Source organism: Amblyomma mixtum, chromosome 3, assembly GCF_055824585.1.
Source record: "Amblyomma mixtum isolate Tamu chromosome 3, ASM5582458v1, whole genome shotgun sequence".
Taxonomy (NCBI): Eukaryota; Metazoa; Arthropoda; class Arachnida; order Ixodida; family Ixodidae; genus Amblyomma; species Amblyomma mixtum.
The window spans coordinates 59,899,295-59,918,347 of record NC_143014.1 but is presented as its reverse complement, the minus strand read 5'-3'; the positions used below and the strand labels follow the sequence as shown (position 1 = coordinate 59,918,347).

At 45.9% G+C, this 19,053-nt stretch overlaps 1 protein-coding gene across 1 annotated transcript; it reads right to left on the bottom strand.

Annotated features, from left to right (window-relative positions):
- Nucleotides 1–4,652: 4,652 nt before the first annotated feature.
- Nucleotides 4,653–18,448, bottom strand: LOC149350358 (uncharacterized). Its single transcript, XM_089579378.1, has 2 exons — nt 10,206–18,448; nt 4,653–6,222 (listed from the first exon to the last, which is right to left on the bottom strand). Exons 1-2 carry the CDS (start codon nt 11,619–11,621, stop codon nt 6,097–6,099), a joined length of 1,542 nt encoding a protein of 513 aa, XP_089435504.1. The 5' UTR covers nt 11,622–18,448; the 3' UTR covers nt 4,653–6,096.
- Nucleotides 18,449–19,053: the final 605 nt, after the last annotated feature.

Genomic DNA, 19,053 nt, shown 5'->3' with positions numbered 1-19,053 from the left:
AGCTATGTGCTTATGTGAATAGCCGGCAGAAGAAAGAAGATGTAATTGTCCTAACCGAGGTTAATCTAGACGCAACACAACAAAACATTTACAGCCTTGTTGGTTACTCTCATTACACTTGGTGTCGAGAAAACAGAAAAGGAGGAGGTGTGATCGTGTTTGTTAATGATACCTGGCTGTCATACGAAATTCAGGTATCCATAGACAACGCAGAAATGGTTGTTGTTTCTCTTAACAAATTGAATGTAACTTACACTGTGTGTGCAATATACAGACCACCCAGCAAGAACACCACTTTATTCCTGGAAGAACTTAGCTCACTAGTAAAAACATATATGAACGAGAAGCATTTTATTTTAGCCGGAGATCTAAATATAGATATAATGCAAGAGTCAAAGAGGGTAGTCAGGGACTATCTTGATCTACTGGCAGAGTTTGGCTTAGCTAACCTTATTAATAAATGTACTAGAGAGGAATTTTTAGGTTCCAAGATAACGACATCGTGCATCGACCATATAGTTGTTCGCATGGCAGACAAACACTGCTCTTCAGGAGTAATTAAGCTGAAACTCGCAGATCACTACTTTGTGGCACTAGTAACCATGACAGAAACTTCCAACTACGAAGATAGTGCGAACATAAGACCTATAGCTAGGAAAATTTTAGACGACAGGAGTGTAGACAATGCAATTCAGCAAACAAACTGGGATGCGATGTTATCTCTGGATCACATGACTTTGTATAATACATTTCTTGCAAAGTTGCACCTAATATACTCGACATCATACAAATCTGTCAAAATTAAACAAAGAAAACCAGACAACCACTGGATAACGCCGGAAATTATGGAGTTGTGTTACTTAAAGGATAAAGCCTGGCAAAACTGTAGGAAGGACCCTGAAAACACTGCACTTAGACAGCAATTTCGCACATTGCGAAATCTTGTAACAGCCAAAACGCGACTGGCTAAAAGAAGATACCTATCCCAGCAGTTTGCACTGAACAAGAACGACGGAAAAAAGACATGGAAATTAGCAAACAGTTTAATGGGCCGGGTCAAACAGTCTACGATTGAGGAGACGATCGAAAAAAACTTTCCGAAGGAAGAAACACAGTCATTGTGTGAACTGTTTAACGACACATTCATTCACGCAACAGATAAGCTGCGCGTCGCTCATGGAACAAAACGTCTAGAATACAAGCCAATACTTACATGCGCACAAACAGCGTACCTTCCCGAGTTAACAGAGACTGAGTTGTGGAACATCATACGTAGAATGAAGATGTTCAAGCCGCCAGGTTTTGATAAGATCCGTGTGCGAGATCTGTACTGCAACTTTAACATATTAAAAGGTGTGATCCTCAAAATACTAAACGGCATATTAGAAACCGGAATAATGCCCAGACAATTGAAAATATCGATAGTGAGGCCTGTGTATAAAAGCGGAAAAAGAAATGACTGCGCAAACTACAGACCGATTTCTATTATATCTGCTCTTGTGCATATTTTGGAAAAACACGTGGGATTAGTTATGCAGTCTTTTTGCGAGAAGTTTTCTTTAAATAACCCGGCACAATACGGCTTTACAAAGGACCGGAACACAACTACGCTCTTAGAAGAATTCTCGGATTACGTTAACACCGCCATTGAAAACAATCATCTTACATTAGCACTATTTTTAGACCTATCGAAAGCCTTTGACACTATTGATCACGCATTAATGTTGCAAAAGTTAGAAAACATGGGTTTCCGGGGACGATTTCATCAATTCTTTCAGGGCTATTTCACAGACAGAGCACAGTGCGTTAGAATTGATGATAAATACAGTGAATTTAGGGCGATCAAATTTGGTGTTCCACAAGGAAGTACACTGGGCCCATTACTATTCAATATGTACGTCTCTGAACTCGGTTTTTTGAAATTAACGTCGAGAATCTTTCAGTATGCAGACGACACAGCACTAGCACTAGAATTCACTGATCTTCATTTTGCAAGCAAAAGCTTTCAGCAGGATATATGCAAGGTAATAGACTGGCTTGCTCAAAACTCAATTTATTTAAACCAGCAAAAAACGAAACTTCTCTGTTTTAGAAACCCGCACAAGCGAGTACTCCTAAATGAGTCACTTTTTTTACATGGCTCGCATTGTGATTCGTGCACATGTAATGTCATACCATTTGAACCTTCAGTAAAATATCTCGGAATAATATTTGATGAGCATATGGCATGGACTAATCATGTGCAGTATATATGTAACAGGCTTAGAGCCGTGTCCGCGATGATGTACAACCTCAGAGGTAAGACTTCGATGCACTTAAGGCGCGTCATATTCAAGGCACTAGCTGAATCTATTATAACCTACGGCATTACATTATATGGCACCTGCTCTGATCACAAAATGGGATCCATAAATCGCATAATTAAAAGAATTGTAAACAGTATAACTTATGGTACTATGCTGCAGGAGGTTGATAAGGAGGAAAAATACAGTATACTAGGTGTACTGGAAATGCGGGAACTATTTTATTACACAGTGCTCACACGTCATTACTTTACAAATGCTTTCAAAATACCCGTCAAGAAAAACGCTGCCTTAAGAAAGACAGAAGCTTATATTAAGCCGCGCTGCTTCACGCATTATGGGAAAAAGATACGGAGATATTACGTGCCACAGGTATTCAATACACTTGGTGAAGAATTTTACAATTTCAAAACAAAACGTAAAATGACTAAAGCAATAAGAAAATGGTGCATATCCTTGCAGATAAATCACTGATGGCCTCTTACATGTTATAATCTACTTTCTCTGTTTTTGCTATAATCTACTTTCCCTTTTGCTTCAGATTTTAGAGTTGTTTAGATATTTTTAGATTTGTTCAGTTGTTTAGATGGCTCATTTCAAGTTGTGATGACGTCTGTTCATGTTTGTTTTCGTTTTTCTCGAGTTGCATTCCTATTTGCTCAATATGCATACATAATTTTTGTATAATATGCATGCATTAGTGTTCTCAAATTTATTGTTTTGTGCATAATTTTTTGTACACATTCGGTGATTCACTGTACTGCCTGAACAACCAACAAGCACGCTGTGCTTAGGTTGGACGGGAAAACTCATGTACTAAATGAAAATGAATAAATTTGATTTGATTTGATTTGATGTGAGACAGATACTGCGCCATTTCCTTTCCGCAAAAACCAATTTACCATTTTTAAAAGGACAAATACAGGAAAAACGCGCCTCTGTCCTGTTGTGTGTTTTTTTCCTGTATTCGACTCTTTAGCGCACGTTTTCTTTTTTTTTTTTAGGATAAAGAGGGTCGAAAGCAAAGTTCGGCACACTACGCTGAGATTCTATAGCTCGGGCAGCTTTTCTGGCAAGTGCAAAACATCAGTCGCCAGTAGAGGGCACTATGCAGCTGCAATGGGTAGAGCTATGGGTAGGGTGCCTCGATGCGCGCGCGCCAGCAACGGGTGCCTGGATGCCCGCTCGCCTCCCTGGCCATGGAGGCACCCTAGCAATGCAAAAGAAACTTCAGTTAACTTCTTTTCTTTTTTTGAAGCGAAAGCTTCACTACGGGACCTCGGGCTTTCTTCGCGGCGCTTGCGGTTTTCACCTTCAAATGACCTTGAGCTTCGAAAGCAAAGGAAAGGCGCATAACTGGCCCTCTTGGAACAGTGGACACCTTAGTCGCACTTCAAGTTACGAAACCAATGGAGCGGGAGCTTGGAAAGCAAAGGAAAGGCGCATAACTGCCCTTTTTTGCCCGTAACTGTCCTGCAGCATTTTCTCCCAAGAGACCTCCCTTCTAATATCAAGGTATCAGACCCTTTTTCGCAGCGACCAGGCGGGAGTGTGGCGAAAGTATGTGCCTCGTTCGCTTGCAGGCTTGGCTGCATGAACTCCGCGGTTTCGATCTGACGTACGCGTGCGCAGGCCTGAAATTTCTCGCGCTGCAGCGCCGATGAGAATTTCTGATTTTCGAAAGAATATAATTAACCCACTCGCTAGTCAACACGTCCTACCTCTTTTTTTTTTGGCATAGCGCTCTTTTAACTAGAAAAAGCTTACAGCTTGCTTTTAAAATAATACTAACGGTCGTCTGTAAAACACCCCTATATATATATATATATATATATATATATATATATATATATATATATATATATATATATATATATATATATATATATATATATATATATACACACAGAATTCCGTTTTTATGTGCGGGAATTTAAAAAATTCCTGTGAGCAAACTGCTGGCCTAATCGAGAGCAAACTTCGCTCACGGGGTAGCATATTATGGTCTACGTTATTTGAGATGTAATATAGTTGCAGCGGGTCTTGTCGTTCAATGGGCCAGGAAGACTTGTAGAAGAAGGGGTCACAACATTGCAATTATCTTCATTTAATACCGACAGTTTCGAACGGAGGACCGACCTTCCTCATGGTATACACCGTGTACACGGTCCTCCGTTCGAAACTGTCGGTATTAAATAAAGATAATTGCAATGTTGTCACCCCTTCTTCTATATATATATATATATATATATATATATAGTATTGTATTGTAGCCGTATGGCTGCGTTTGGGTGGATGCCAATGAGTAATTACTCCGTTATTATATATATATATATATATATATATATATATATATATATATATATATATATATGTGTGTGTGTGTGTGTGTGGGGGGGGGATTACAGACGACCGTTAGTAATATATATATTAGGGGTGTGCGAATATTCGAAATTTTCGAATATGATTCGAATATTATATTTTTAGTATTCGTATTCGATTCGAAGACCAAGTATTCGTGTTGTTTCGAATATTCGACACGCCGCGAATATTCGTATCTAGCCGAATATTCTATTGCGAGCACAGGCGTTCATTTCGGTCCGCAAGTCCTATCGACAGAGACATAGCAACATGGCGGCGCCCAGAGCAATGCGTGACGTTGGGCCATGGAGTAGCTGACTGCACTTGTGAGCTTCTTTGTGGCCACACCTGCGAAGCTGGTATAGTCGGAGCTGTGCACGGAATACCTCGCAATACGAGTCAGTTCAATGCCAATTGAGAGGGCATTTTCTGTCGCTGGAGAAGTCGTTTCAGCATGAAGGGAACTACTTCTGCCTTACCATATGGAGCAGCCGGTTTTCCTTCACGACAACATTTTATGTTCATCCCAGCAACGCGCTTTTGTGCTTATGGCAAGCTAGCCTTGATCAATGCTGTGTACTAGCCATCTTCTCTGATATTTCCACTCTTCTAAAAACAATGTTCGAGACTTTGATACTTTTTGTGCAGCCAGAGACACCTTTTGTGCTCATTTCATCACTGATAGTTGAACTGTGATGCTCTTGGGAGCTCAAATAAATGTTTTGTTGCGGTTAAATGCGTCTGTCCTTGATTATTCGACATTCGATTCGATATTCGGAACCAAGTGTTCGTATTCGATTCGTATTCGAAAAATTTGATATTTGCACACCCCTAATATATATATATAACCAAGCTTCTAAAAAACACGCGGTGTCCTAGCCGTCTGAAACCAAATGAGGGTTGTTTAGAGTCGCGTGGCCTAGTCCGCAGCATTTTTTTTCGTTCTTCAAGGTTTAGTAATTAGTTAAGCTTAATTAACTAACTTTTTAATTATTGACTTGAGGAACGAAGTGACAATGGAAAAGTTGTAGATCGCTTTGAGAAACAGCTTACTGAGACACTTGCAGCAAAGTAATATTTACGTAAAGTAGTTTTTTTACCGGCCTTTAACCATAACCCGCACAACAAGAAAAAGCGCCCACATGACAACTGTGCCGCTTCAAGGTCCCAAGACACGCCTTAAAGGGATACTGAGGCGGTTTTCGAATCAGCTAACCTTCTAGGGTTTTGAAGTAGTGTCATTGCTGATCACGTCTGTGAAATTATTTTTTAGATTTTGGCTAAAACAGCGGCGCAATCACCAATTAAAAACGCGATGTTCAAATTTCCCGCGCCCCGCGCGAGCGCAGGAGAGGGGAACAACGGAGAGGGAAACCTCGTCCATGGATGGATGGAAAAAACTTTATTGTCAATAAATTGGTGTTCGTGACCCTTACGGGTCACTGGGCGCCGTGGTCGATCCTTGGTCCAGGATGCCGCACTTGACTGCTGCCATCGTGGCTCGGCGCACAAGGAATCGTTGCGCTTCCTCGTCCTCGCTGGCCAGCAAGTGCTCCCACTGCATCACACTCGGGTTTATTCTTGGCTCTAAGTCTGCCTTAGGGCAGGTCCATGTGATATGTTCTAGTGTAGGTTTACCCTGACACCACGGACATTCGTCTGCATATTGTGTAGGGAAAATCTTGTGTAGTTTGTGAAGATGTGGGTAGGTACCGGTTTGTAGTCTGCGCCAGTCTACCGCCTCCTCTTTGGTGAGCCTTTTGTGTGGGGCTGGGTAGCGTTTCCGCTGACCCCTGTAATGATCGAGTATATCTGAGTACGTGGGGGTAACTGGGTCAAAGGTGCCTGTGGTGCAAAGTGCTGAGTCTGCTCGGTTGACGTATCCTCGAGCTAACTCGTCTGCTGCCACGTTGCCCCTCATCCCCTCATGTCCCGGAACCCACACTATACTATGTTTAGTGTTTTTGTGTCTTCTCGTCGTGTGTAGAATATGATTGGCGATGCTGTCGATCTTGCCTCTTGTGTAGTTTCTGCATGCTTGTTTGGAGTCCGTCACTATAGTGAGGTTGTGTCCTGTTGCGTTGCCGTGCGATATTGCCAGAGCAATGGCGGCTTCTTCAGCTGCTTCTATGTTTGGGTTGTTTATTTCTTGCCCTCCTTCGTCTGTTACAATGGCGATCGTTTTGCGTTGGTATCGGTACTTTGCTGCGTCCGTGTAGACTACGTTGGGATTGTCGCTGAATTCCCTGGTGAGTGCTCGGACTCTGGCTTGTCGTCTTTCATGATGTAAATTCGGATCCATGTGTCGTGGTATTGGTCTTACCCGGATGTTGTTTCTGTCTTCATTATTAATCTGTTCCTTGTCTCTCTGTGTACCTAGAGGTAGCCGTAATTTCTCCAGTAGGTGTCTTCCCGTTCTGGTTTGAGTGAGTCTGTCTAATTGCGCACTACGTTGCGCTTCTCGTAGTTCGTCGAAGGTGTTTGATACTCCCAGGGCCATTAGTTTTTCGGTTGGTGTGGACATTGGAAGTTTGAGCGCCGTTTTGTACGCTTTGCGTAGTATGGTGTCGATTTGTAGAGTCTCTTGCTTGTTTAGTTCGTGGTAGGGGAGGCTGTACGTAACCCTGCTCGTGACGAGGCTGTCAATGAGTCTTAGGGTGTCCTGTTCTCTCATCCCCTTCTTTCTACTGCTGATTCTTCGCAAGATTCTGGCGACTTGCTCTGTTGTATTCTTAATAGAGGCGATGGTTTTGCTACATCGGCCTGTGTTTTGCAGCCACATTCCAAGTACCCTGACTTCCGTTTTCTCAGGTATTGTCTCGTTTCCGAGTTTCAGGGTGATTTGCGAGTCGTATTTTCGTGTACCTTTTTTTGATTCTTACGTATTCTGATTTTTCTGCTGAGCACGATAATCCTCTGGCCCTGGCGTATTGTTCAGTATGGTCGATCGCTTTTTGTAGCCGCTCTTGTTTAGCTGCTAGGGAGCCTGTGGTTGTCCATATTGTTATATCATCTGCATACATTGCGTAGCTGATGTTTTCTATTTCGTCCAGTACTTTCGTGAGTCCTATCATCGCTATGTTGAATAAAAGCGGTGATATTACTGAGCCTTGCGGGGTACCCTTGTTTGGCACCGTGAAGCTCTCCGATCTTGTATCTCCGATGCCTATCGTAGCTGTTCGTTCCGTGAGAAAGGCTTTGACATAACGGAAGGCTCTGCTTCCACAGTTTATGTTATTGAGACCTTCCATGATGGCCGCATGTCCCACGTTATCGAAGGCTCCCTTTATGTCGAGTGCTAGCACTATGTGTTCGCCGCTTCTTGGTATTTCAGTGAGGACATCCTCCTTTAATTGTAGGAGTACGTCTTGCGTGGACAGTCCCCTTCTGAAGCCAAACATGGCATCAGGGTAATATCCCTTGTCCTCCATGTAGTTTGTGATCCTTTCATTAATCACCCTCTCGTATATCTTCCCTAGACAGGAGGTTAGGGAGATTGGTCTCAGGTTTTCAATTTGGAGTCTTTTACCCGGCTTGGGTATCATAATTACCTCTGCATGTTTCCATTCCGCCGGCACGATTCCTTTTTCCCAGATAGTGTTTAGGTACTTCGTAAGCTCGGCGATGGCCGTGTCTCCCATGTTTCTAATGGTAGCGTTATTTATTTTGTCCTTTCCGGCTGCCGTATTCTTTTTTGCTTCCCCTATGGCTGCCCTTACTTCCTCCTCGGTGATTGGCCTATCCATCTCGGGGTTGTTTTCGCCGGTGTATACTTGGTCTTGCTTTGGGTGCATGATTGTGCCGTAGCATTTTTCCCTCAGTGCTTGTGTTAGTTGGTCTTCCGTTCCAGGGAAGGTGTGGAGTAGTCTTTTCATGGACTTGCCGCTTTCCGTTTTGGTTTTTGTGGGGTCTATCAAAGCTCTTAGTATATTCCAAGTTCGGGCCGTGCCTAGTGTTCCTCTAAGTGTTTCCGTGAACTGTTGCCAGTTTTGCGTGGCGATGTTGTCTGCGTGTTCTGATGCCTTCTTAGTCAGTTCTGCGATCTTCAGCTTGAGTTTCCTGTTGTGTTTTTGCTGCCTCCATCTCCTGATAAGGCTTCTTCGTGCTTCCCATAGGTGAAGAAGGTGGCTGTCTACGTCTGGGTGTTGTTCCGTGCGAACGATCATCTTCGTGTATTTTTGTCTGACCTTCATAAGCTCCGTGCACCACTCTTCTATGTTGGTTATCGGTTTTATTATTTCGTCGCTGTGGTTTCTGAAGGCTTCCCAGTCTGTGATTTTGGCAGTCCCTAGGCATCTCTTCATTTCTCCTGCGGCTATTTCTAAGTTAAGGATGAAGTGGTCGCTCCCTAAGGTTTCCATTGTATTTTCCCATTGGATATTCTCGTTGTTTTTTGAGAAGGCTAGGTCAGGCGTGGTGTCTTTGCAGACGCTGTTTCCTATCCTCGTCGTAGTTGTGGGGTCGTTAGCTAGCTCCATGCAGTATTTTTCTGCGCTTTCTGCTATGCTTTTACCTTTGGCATTGAGTTTTTGGTACCCCCAAATGGGGTTTGCCGCATTAAAGTCTCCTAGGATCAACAGTGGGTTCTGGCCTGCCATATCGCTGGCTTTTTTGAACAGTTCGTGTATTCTGGGGTTCTTTTGTTTTGGGGGGCTGTATACGTTTATGATGAAAGCGCTGTCATCCGCTGGTTTTTCTGGTACAATTTCTAGTACAGTGTGGTGTACGTCCGTATCCGGTATGTTGGTTTTGCAGATTGCCGTAATTGACTTATGTACTAAGGTGACGGCCTTGCCGGAACCGTCGCCGTCATACATCTCGTATCCTGTTATGCTTGTTTTAGCCCTGGCCCCGTATTCTTGGATGGCAATGATGTCCGGCGGTTTTTCTTGGTTCTTTATGAGATGGATTAACTGAGTTTGTTTTCCTTTTATTCCTCTACAGTTCCATTGCCAAATTTTCAAGCTTCCTTTCTTGTTTAGCCTTGTGTGTTTGCCGTTAGACATTTTGTATTCTTGCTTCCTGCTCGTCGGAATGGATGGGCCTATTGCTCATGTGTTCTCTCATGCGTTTGCTGTGTGCTTCCTTCGTTGTAGTCGCTACTTTCCCTTTAATGTAGTTGTATTTTCCGTCCATTTTCTCCAGGTCTTCACTGACTTTGACATGGTGTTTCATTATCGCTAGCAAAGTTGCTCTCACCATCTCCTGATCGAGTTCTTGGATTTCTTGTAGTTGGTGTTGTGCCGCCTTTATGGCGGCCACCTCTGCGGATTCTGTCCTACGTTGGTACGTTTCTACTTGATCGGCCTCCGTGATGGACATGGGCTGTCTGGCGTGTTCGAGGTTTTTTAGTGCGTTCATGTATTGTGCTTTTTGTCTTTGGAGTTCTATTTTAAGATGCGTGTTTTGTTCTTCTAGCTCTTTGACCCTTTGATCGCTTTGAGCAAGTCGCTGTTCTAGTTTTACTATTCTGTCCTCAAGTTGCATTGTCTTAGAGTGTGACACAGTGGTTGCACAGTTATGTCCAATTGGCCAGCTCACCTTCTTATCCGGTCTCTGCTGTGGCTGGTTGATATCTTGCTTCTTGTATGCGCTCGCCAGGCCTGGGAAGTCCCCTTTGCGTTCCTGGAACCCGCTGTTTTCTTTGCGCGTTGTCGACCTGGATCTGGATCGCATCGCTGATCTTGACCTCGATCTCGTGCGCTTGTCGGCGTTGCTGCTGAGTGTTGCGTTGTTGTCTGAACGAAGCAGTTGCTTCGTTACGTCTGCCCCTTGTTTTTCTGTGGATCTGCTCGTTCGTGTAGCAGCGTCCCCGGTGTCTTGCGTTCGCTGTCCCGGCGATCCAGCGTCCCCGTTGTCTTGCGTTCGTTGACCTGGCGGGGTCTTGCCTTTCGGTTGCCCCGTTTGGTACTTGGCTTTTTTATACCGCATCTCGCAGTCCTTGTCTCCAGTAGCGTGGTCACCACCGCAGAGCGCACATTTTCTTTCTTCGCACTGATGGTTGTCCTGGGGGTCCCGGGTTCCACATGACTTGCATACCTTCACCTGTGGGGTGGGGCACACGTCTGTTCTGTGTCCAGGCTGCATGCATGTGTGGCACACCTGCCTTCGGACTCGGTACGGGTAGCATTGGTACTCAGCCCCTGCAAAAATCACTTGCTTGGGAAGGAATTTGCCGTCGAAGAGTAGCATTGCTGAGGAGGATTTACCCAGCATTCTCGCCCCGACGATTTCGACTCCATGCGTTCGGACTCTAAGTTCCGCCAGTAGGTCTTCGGTCTTGAGGCCCGGCTCGACTCCGTGGATGACTCCTCGGATCACATCATCCGGCGCCGCAATGTACGTGTTGACTTCGTAGTTGACGCCCTTGATGCTGAGTTGTCTTATTTGCTTGATTTGTCTTGCCGTCTCTTCAGATGGCGTGCTTGTGATGATTATGTTGGATCCAGGTCGGATTCTGGTAATGAAGTTCTCTCCTCCGCATGCTGAGTGGTGGCCGGTAGCCGCCTGGATTGCTTTCGAGATGAGAAACTGTGGAAACTGTTTCAGTTGCAGCCCTTGCTTAGGTCTTAGGATGACTTTCACGTCGGTCTTAGGTAGCGGTGGTATCCTCCGCGATGGCGCCTTGCCGCCTGTATTCTCCAAATTGGTCGCTGCGTCCCGTCCGACTGGCGTCTGTAGCCTCCTGGCTTCCGCTCTGGCTTTCTTTTCTTCTTTTGCTTGTTTGAGCCTTTCTCGTCGTCGCGCCCTGGCCCGCATAACTGGCGTCCAGTTATCCGCGCCATCGTTGTCGTTTTCCTCAGCGTCCGTGTTGGCGTCGCTCGCGCATTCCCGGCACGTTTCGGTAGAACTTTCGTCCTCAGAAACTTCGTCTTCCATGTGAGAATCCTCGCACTGTGAATCCTCGCTTTGCACGCCCTTGGGAGCGTTTCCGCTCCCGCTGGGGCTAGCGAGCATCCTTCCGTCTGCTTCTGTCTCGGCGCAAGCGCCGAGGTCTAGCGGAGGCCTTCGTCTCGTTAGGCTTAGCTGCGGCGGTTCGCTGGCGAACTTTACAACTCGATAAAAAGTCGCAAAATTGGCCTACCGTTTTGAAGTTGGTATCCAGATGCGTCGGATATCTTGCTTTCCTCGCACACCAAAAATGGTTGGGCCGCGTCCGTTTTAACCTGGTAAAATTAGCCCACAATGCGGGAGGCGGTCCGACATGCGTCCGCTCCCGCCACCAGGCTTTGTGCGATCGCCAACCTCGTCCATGTCGGCCAGCGTGACGTCATGTTGAGGAGCTGGGGATGCTTCGGCGCACCCGAGCGCGCTTTCAGCGCGCGTTGTTTCTCGTGCTGCATGCGTTGTTCCTCGTACTGCGTGCGTTGCCACGTACAAAACGTGTCAGCCGATCTTGAGAATCAGATTCAACAGGTACTACTCTGCGTTCGTGTCCACGAACAACTACGGCCGCGACTGTGTCGTCTTCCACTGTTTTCCGCAATACCACAAGCTCGCAGCACAACCGCTCGCTGCTGTGACGAAGAATTCAAGCCGACTAAAGCAAGCTCACTCTGCTCGAAACACTTTCGTAAGAGCGGCTACAGGCAGAGCTTGTCCTAGTGTGATCTCTGGAGATTTCTGTCGAAAAGGCGCGGCTGAACCATGACACAGTTCCATCGATTTCCTCGCACATAAGAGGCGTGTCACCATTCCGAAGAAGCGCCTCTTTTAAAAGTAGAAACATGCTCACTTAGCCCCTGAAGAAACCTTATAGAGGCTTAAGCATGTGTTGCTCTCCTCAGCTTAGGTGCGGCCAGACCACCTGAGACGTGCTCAGCAAGGCTCGGTTAGTGATTTTATACTCGGTTCGACGTGTCCAAGCAAGCAAGCAAGCAAGCAAGCAAGCAAGCAAGCAAGCAAGCAAGCAAGCAAGCAAGCAGAGCAAAGCACAATAAAGCAAAGCAAGCAAGCATCGAAGCTCTTCATATGCGGCATCTCGTTTAATCATAGCTAAGCAATTAATATGAAAGCGTTCGACGTTGATTTCGGATGCAAATTTATGAGAGAAATGAATGCCAACCGAGTTTTTGCAAAAAAACACCGCAACCTTACTCGGTTTCTTCATCAAGTTGTGGCAGCGGGCGAGTTGCAGCTAGCTTGGCTTTTAAAACACACATATATATTTGGCAACTACTTCACTGAACCTAAACTGCAAATCTAGGAAGGGCGAACGTTTCCGAGGCAGCGATTAATATTTTCTGGCATCTGCTGAACGCGCCAGGAGTGAAGCGTATTTGTGCGCGTATTTGGCTTGGTTTCCAGCGCACCATAATTGCGTCACTATCTTATGGTCACATGCCTCGCAGTGCTTGGCCACTGCGCTTCGCTAATTTTGACACCAACTTTGTGCTCCTTCATCGTTCACTTGAAATACTTTCTTGCCCCAACCTGCAACGCCGGGTACTGAGAACAGGATTTACACAGTGCTTTGGGCCTTTTCTTTAGGATGACGCTCTTCCCGGCGAGCCAGGAGGCGTCCGGTGGTGGTAATTGACTTGAGTATTGTTCGCACCCCTTCCTTTCCGAGAATACGAGCCGATGTTGTGCTGGCACCTTTTACGCATGGTCTGTATCGCGTCTTTGACGCTGGCGTATGCTTGTGCTAGGCATAGAATTTTTTGCTTGTGTCTTTTTTGGTTTCAGGCGATACGTTGAATGAGCAAACTGTAGTATCCTTTACTTCGGTGGTCAGTAAAAAAAAATAGTCGCCGTATTCGCTTTTACAACGACACGGAAAGCTGCGATCTGCCCTCAACGCAGCGCCGGATCCGCATCGGCAGCTGCTCCAGTCCTCAAAGTGACGTCACGACCTCTCTTGACCAATCACGGGCGGCGGCGCGCCGCGCGGCGTGCCCCGCGGCACAGGCCGCATATTTCGGCTAAAAAAGGCAATTCGCGCTTGTTTTTGCCTTATTTGGATGCAATATTCCAGTATACAGCATGAAAAACTATAGGATGCCGCTGCCAGCCCGATTTTCAGAAAAAGTGCTTCAGTTAAAGAATAAAATTCATTTTTTCTGAAGTCCTCTCCTCGATGAGACTCTGGGTATAGACCGTTTACAGCGCGCAGTTCTTCCGTTTGAGACCAGATGGCGCCACACGTGCGCTCAGAACACGGCACCATTACTCGCCTCGTAAGTCGCCGGCGCGTGCGCCTCGACGCAGCAGTGGAAATATCGCGGGTGGCTGCCGAATGTGTTCTTTCTATTATGTGAATAGGCAGAGGAAACACGTGCTGTGCTGTGGATTTCAGTAATTGCGACAGAGAGTTAAAGGTGCGGGATGCGATCGTTTGCGATCGCTTCACGGAACCGAACTGCACAAGTAGGTAATGCCAATGTTCACGCCCATTCGACACGCACCCTTTCCTAACTGGCGAGCGCAACAAACACGTTCGCCAGGGCTAGATAGCTAATAAAGAAAGGTTTCGATCTTGGAAAATCTGCGAGGGTAAGTGCACAACACAGCCGCATGATGAAGCTGTTCCGCCATGACGGCCTCCTTTCAGTTGTTGTGCACTGTGCTGAGACCGCATTGATCGTAAGTGAGTGTGTGTGGCCATTAGTAAAAGGAGCGCCCGAAGCCGAATTAGGAACGAAAAAAAAAAACGACGACTTGCGCTCCTACATGCTGCTGCTGTTTATTATGCACCGCACTGCCGTGCGAGCCGACAACGCTTACCGTCAGTCCGTGTATTACACGCCGTCTTGGTGCTACTGTTCAATTTTGCTCCAAGTAGCGCGGTTTCCGTGGACCGTATTCGGATTACAGCATTTGGTTTACGGCTGCTGTGTTGGGCGGTTGTCACTTGCTCGCGGTCCATGCGAGATAGTCACTAAAAGTGACTCCGCACGCTCAGAGTGAAGCTTGTTAATTACAACCAAAGAGACCATGAGCATTTCCATGTCCGCATATCGAGCGTCGAGCGTACCAAAAATTTTTATATGAGGCTGACGTTATTGTGAAATTCGTCTAGCATGAACGCGTTGCCATGCGCGCGTTATAACAATTATATCGCGGAATCCTTAGAAATGATTGTACGCCAGATTATGACGGCTGCTTGATGCATGCTACTGCTACCATGATAGTCAACCTTGGTGTGCCTATTTATATTTGTCGCCTTTCTATGTTTATCCAACCAGTAGGAAATATTTCAGGTTTCCTAAGCACCGTTAACAGGTTGTAAACAAATGAGTACGATGTGCATGTGAGCGTTTTACAGCAGTGCCTGCATGCAGGTACACGATAGGACAACGACCTGTAAGGCCGCAGGAACATTCAACCTTGACGTTTTATATAATAACAAAAAAAAAACATTAAGCAGAGCCTTCAGCGCATGCAAAGACAAGCATTCAGGCGATCCGTCCGTTGGCTCGAAGAGGCGGAGAGCTCAGCGGCTCTATGCGACATGAAGTCCTATCGCGTTTTCACGCCTGAAGTGATCAAATTTGGGTTGTCACATGTCCTTCCAAGCTTTGGCCAAACCATAGTGTTGTCTTCCCTCTCCTTTACAACCGTATCAGCCGAAACACTGCCTGTCGGAACCGAAACGTCAGACGCAGCAGCCGTCGCGACGAGGCGCGCGCCGAGCGGTCAGGAGGCGAGTAATGGCGGCGTGATCACGTGATCAAAGATGGCAGCCCCCATGATACGCCGCTGTAAAGCGTCTATACATTGGGGCAGAGAAGTGAGCGAGCAGCTGGTCACGTGACAACTTTCGTTTAAGTCCAATAAATGAAGCTACGTAAATCGTAACTTGACGGAAAAAGCACTACTAGCGGTTTTTCGAGGCGATCTAAAACTTTTGCATTGACACTTTCTTCTTAAAAAGTTAGCTAATTAAACTTAACTCAGTAATTATTTTTGAAGAGCGAAAAAAATACTCAAGACTAGGCCATGCGACTGAACAACCCTGAGTTGGTTTCACTGGACTAGGACACTTCGCCTTTTTTAAAAGTTTGGTTACATTTAGCTGGGACACCCGACTTCGTTAAAGGAAACATATTTATTCGCCGCCGCGGTGGCTCAGTGGTTATGGTGCTCGGCTGCTGACCCGAAAGACGCGGGTTCGATCCCGGCCGCGGCGGTTGAATTTCTTTGGAGGAGAAATTCTAGAGACCCGTGTACTGTGCGATGTCAGTGCACGTTAAAGAACCCCAGGTGGTCGAAATTTCCGGAGCCCTTCACTACGGCGTCTCTCATAGCCTGAGTCGCTTTGGGACGTTAAACCCCATGAAACCAAACCAAACCAAACCATATTTATTCGACTTGACGTTTCGATCGGAAGACCGATCTTCTTCAGGAGTGATTTTACTTTGTTAATGCATCCCCTTTTTAGGGGTGGGCACAGAACCGGTAAGTGAGAAACACAAAGCACATAGCAGAAAAATACACATAAAATATTATTAAAGGGAGTGCGACCCACACGAAAAAAAAAAGACAGAGAGTGCGAGGAACAGGTACTCAGTAAGAAAATACAACGTCCAGATGCGGCCTCTGCTTTGTAGCACCACAGGCTTGCTTATTGACAGGCGTGTCCAGCTCGGAGGTGCTCGACAGGGTGCGTGGCCGTTATATATATATAACAGTGTGACCACAATTATCATTTCACTGGATCTGCTGAGTTTAGACAACAGCAGACCTATATACACTGTAGGGCAAGTGTCTGTTTTTGTCAACCCGGGAACGTGGGAAACATGTACTGCTTAATGCGCAGTGCGAGATTTGCGCTGTAGCACTCTTTGTAGACTACCTGCGCCAAGATTATGTAGAAAACGGATAAGGGTTTGGAGTTGGGCTAGTTAATTGGTGAATAGTAAACATGGCCGAAAACAGACGGGAAGAAACCAGAAAGAGTGTCATCTTCCTTGTGCCGCCACTACGGGCTGAATTCCTGCCATGTTTAGAAAACGAACTTATTTTTGCAGCTCTTTTGGCATATATTGGTCCACATATATCCTCGTCAGGCCCAAACAAAAGTGCGGCCTGCCAGCGTTAATCCAAATAATATCTCAAGTCTGGGCGGTCCCGTGAATGTGCAAATAAAATCTGGCAGCCATAGGTCCAACAATTATTCCCTAATGAATTTTTTCTATGCTCTCTGCTACGAGCCTCTGGGCCTACATAAACATCCAACAACGTTTTATGACGCATATTTAGTTAAATACATGCACGACAGAATGCAGATTTAAATCAAATTTGCAAGAATTATTATGGAAAGGCGCGTGTGACTTGGGAGCTGGTTTAGACAAAGCCTTCTTGTTTAGACAAACCCACCAACTGGTGAGGCTGATCAGAGCGCCCTGATCAGAGCGTCCCTATCGTTTCACATATTTTGAAAAGCTGACAACGCGGAAGGACAGCGATCGAGTGCTCGCTGACTGCCATTTGCGGGAGTGATGCTTTTTTCTATGAATTCCATTTAAAAAAAAAGCAAATGCACGTACATACAAAATTAATGTACGCGGGGCCTGACGAAGATATACAGTTGATCGCGGGAGTGCTGAATTATTACCCACATCAAACAATCAAAATATCTCCCTGAAAATTCCAAGCAAAAGTACATCACTATTGCATGCATTTATCGAAGTCCCTTTCAGAGGAACATTCGTCTATCGAACAGCGCGACGTGCCCCTGAATATGAGGCTTCTCCTAAGAGCCTTTCTGCAATCACTTTTCGCGCGCGAATCCAAGTAGGCCATCACGGAGGAAACGTTGGCAGCGTGGCACACGCGTGGTACACTTGCTTGCACCTGCTGACGCTGCTACATGAAGCCGCTGTGAAACCGCGTTGCCGCGTCATAAAATGAACGCAGCCAACGCGGCCTGTGATTGGATGCGACAGACAACAGAGGACGAAAGGAAAACCGCGCCGAACGCGACCGGTTTGGGAATGCTTTGGGCGAAGCGCTCAGGCTCGTGACCTTGCGAGGGGCCTGTGGTGCGTTCTCCGTGGTTGGCGGAACTAGAGTTCCTGTATATGCTCCCGCAGGGAGCTACCTTTGGTAGCATATACAGTAACTCTAGGCGGAACTACCGAAACCAGGAACAAAAAGAACTTGGATTAAGCGACAAAGGCGGACATTACCCGACGGTTTTCGTTCTCGCACTGCCTGCTTGTCCTTTCTGTAGAAGGCGTTGCGGAAAGAAACCGTACTTTCACAATGTGAAATAACTGCGTTCGCGGTAAACTGGTAAAATGAATCCTGGCTCCGAAGCACCGTCGTCTGCGGCTTCGATACAAAGCAGGCTAGGCATCCAGCAAGCGACGCGTTGCTTATGTAGTACCAGCCCGCCGGGCGGCAGGCAGCGCGCCGTTGGCGTGGGTGCACCCATTCTTCCTTCCAAGTTACAGAACTGTTTCGCGATCTCCTCCGAAATCAAGACAGGTACGCTTCAGGATATAAACTGTTCAAATTCATAAGTTTTCAATATGAGTCAGACCTGCCCATTTGTCAACAAAAGCCAGATAATGCAGCTCCCCCAAGATTACTACTTCAACATATAAAGCTTCCCACCAAGCAGGGACCAGTGACAGCAATGCAATCCACAACGCTTGATTTTAAGCATAACACGCAGAGTGAACACTAAACCATCCAATATGCCAGAATTTTTTATGCAGTTTCTTCTTCCTCAACTGTTTTTCATATGAACAAGCCAAACCTTAAATTTTTATAACAAGATGCCCACACAGCTATGTGCAGAACTCATTTCTCTCTAAATGATGACTTGGAGTGGCTCAAGCTATAATTTAGTGGAATGAGCAGCCTAATGGCTAAGTCTGCTGAACGTTAGTTCAGCAGACTTAGCCATCAGCAAACAAAAATAAATGATTCAACTGATCCAGAGTCAGTGCCTCCTGCTGACACTGTTCATGTAATTTGCCGCACTATTGTGCTTTACAACACTGTATAGCGTTTGCAAAAAATACATAGCATGGCTTGTTTTGCTAGGCCAGCACTCCAAACCTCTCAAAGGCAGGGGAGCTCTCGTACTCACCCCACTTGGGACCAAGTACTACAACCGCCTTACAAGCAAAGCCCGTGGACTGTATATTTTTGAGAAAGGCCTGAAAGGTGCCCTACAACTATAGCAGCAGAATGATGAATGAGAGAGTTGGATATAAAAAAAGAAATAGCAATATTAATCTTGCTATCAGCAACCACAACCTGCCACATGTAATATTTCACTGGCATCACAAAGCAAAATGAACGAGGGCTGAGAGGAAGCCTCATTCCACTAGCTAACGCTTCGACAACAAGACATCTAAGCCTTTGCAATTTAATAGCCATACTTCCATGTCAATAACAACTGACAGATTTTTTGGAAGCAACAATGCAAGGC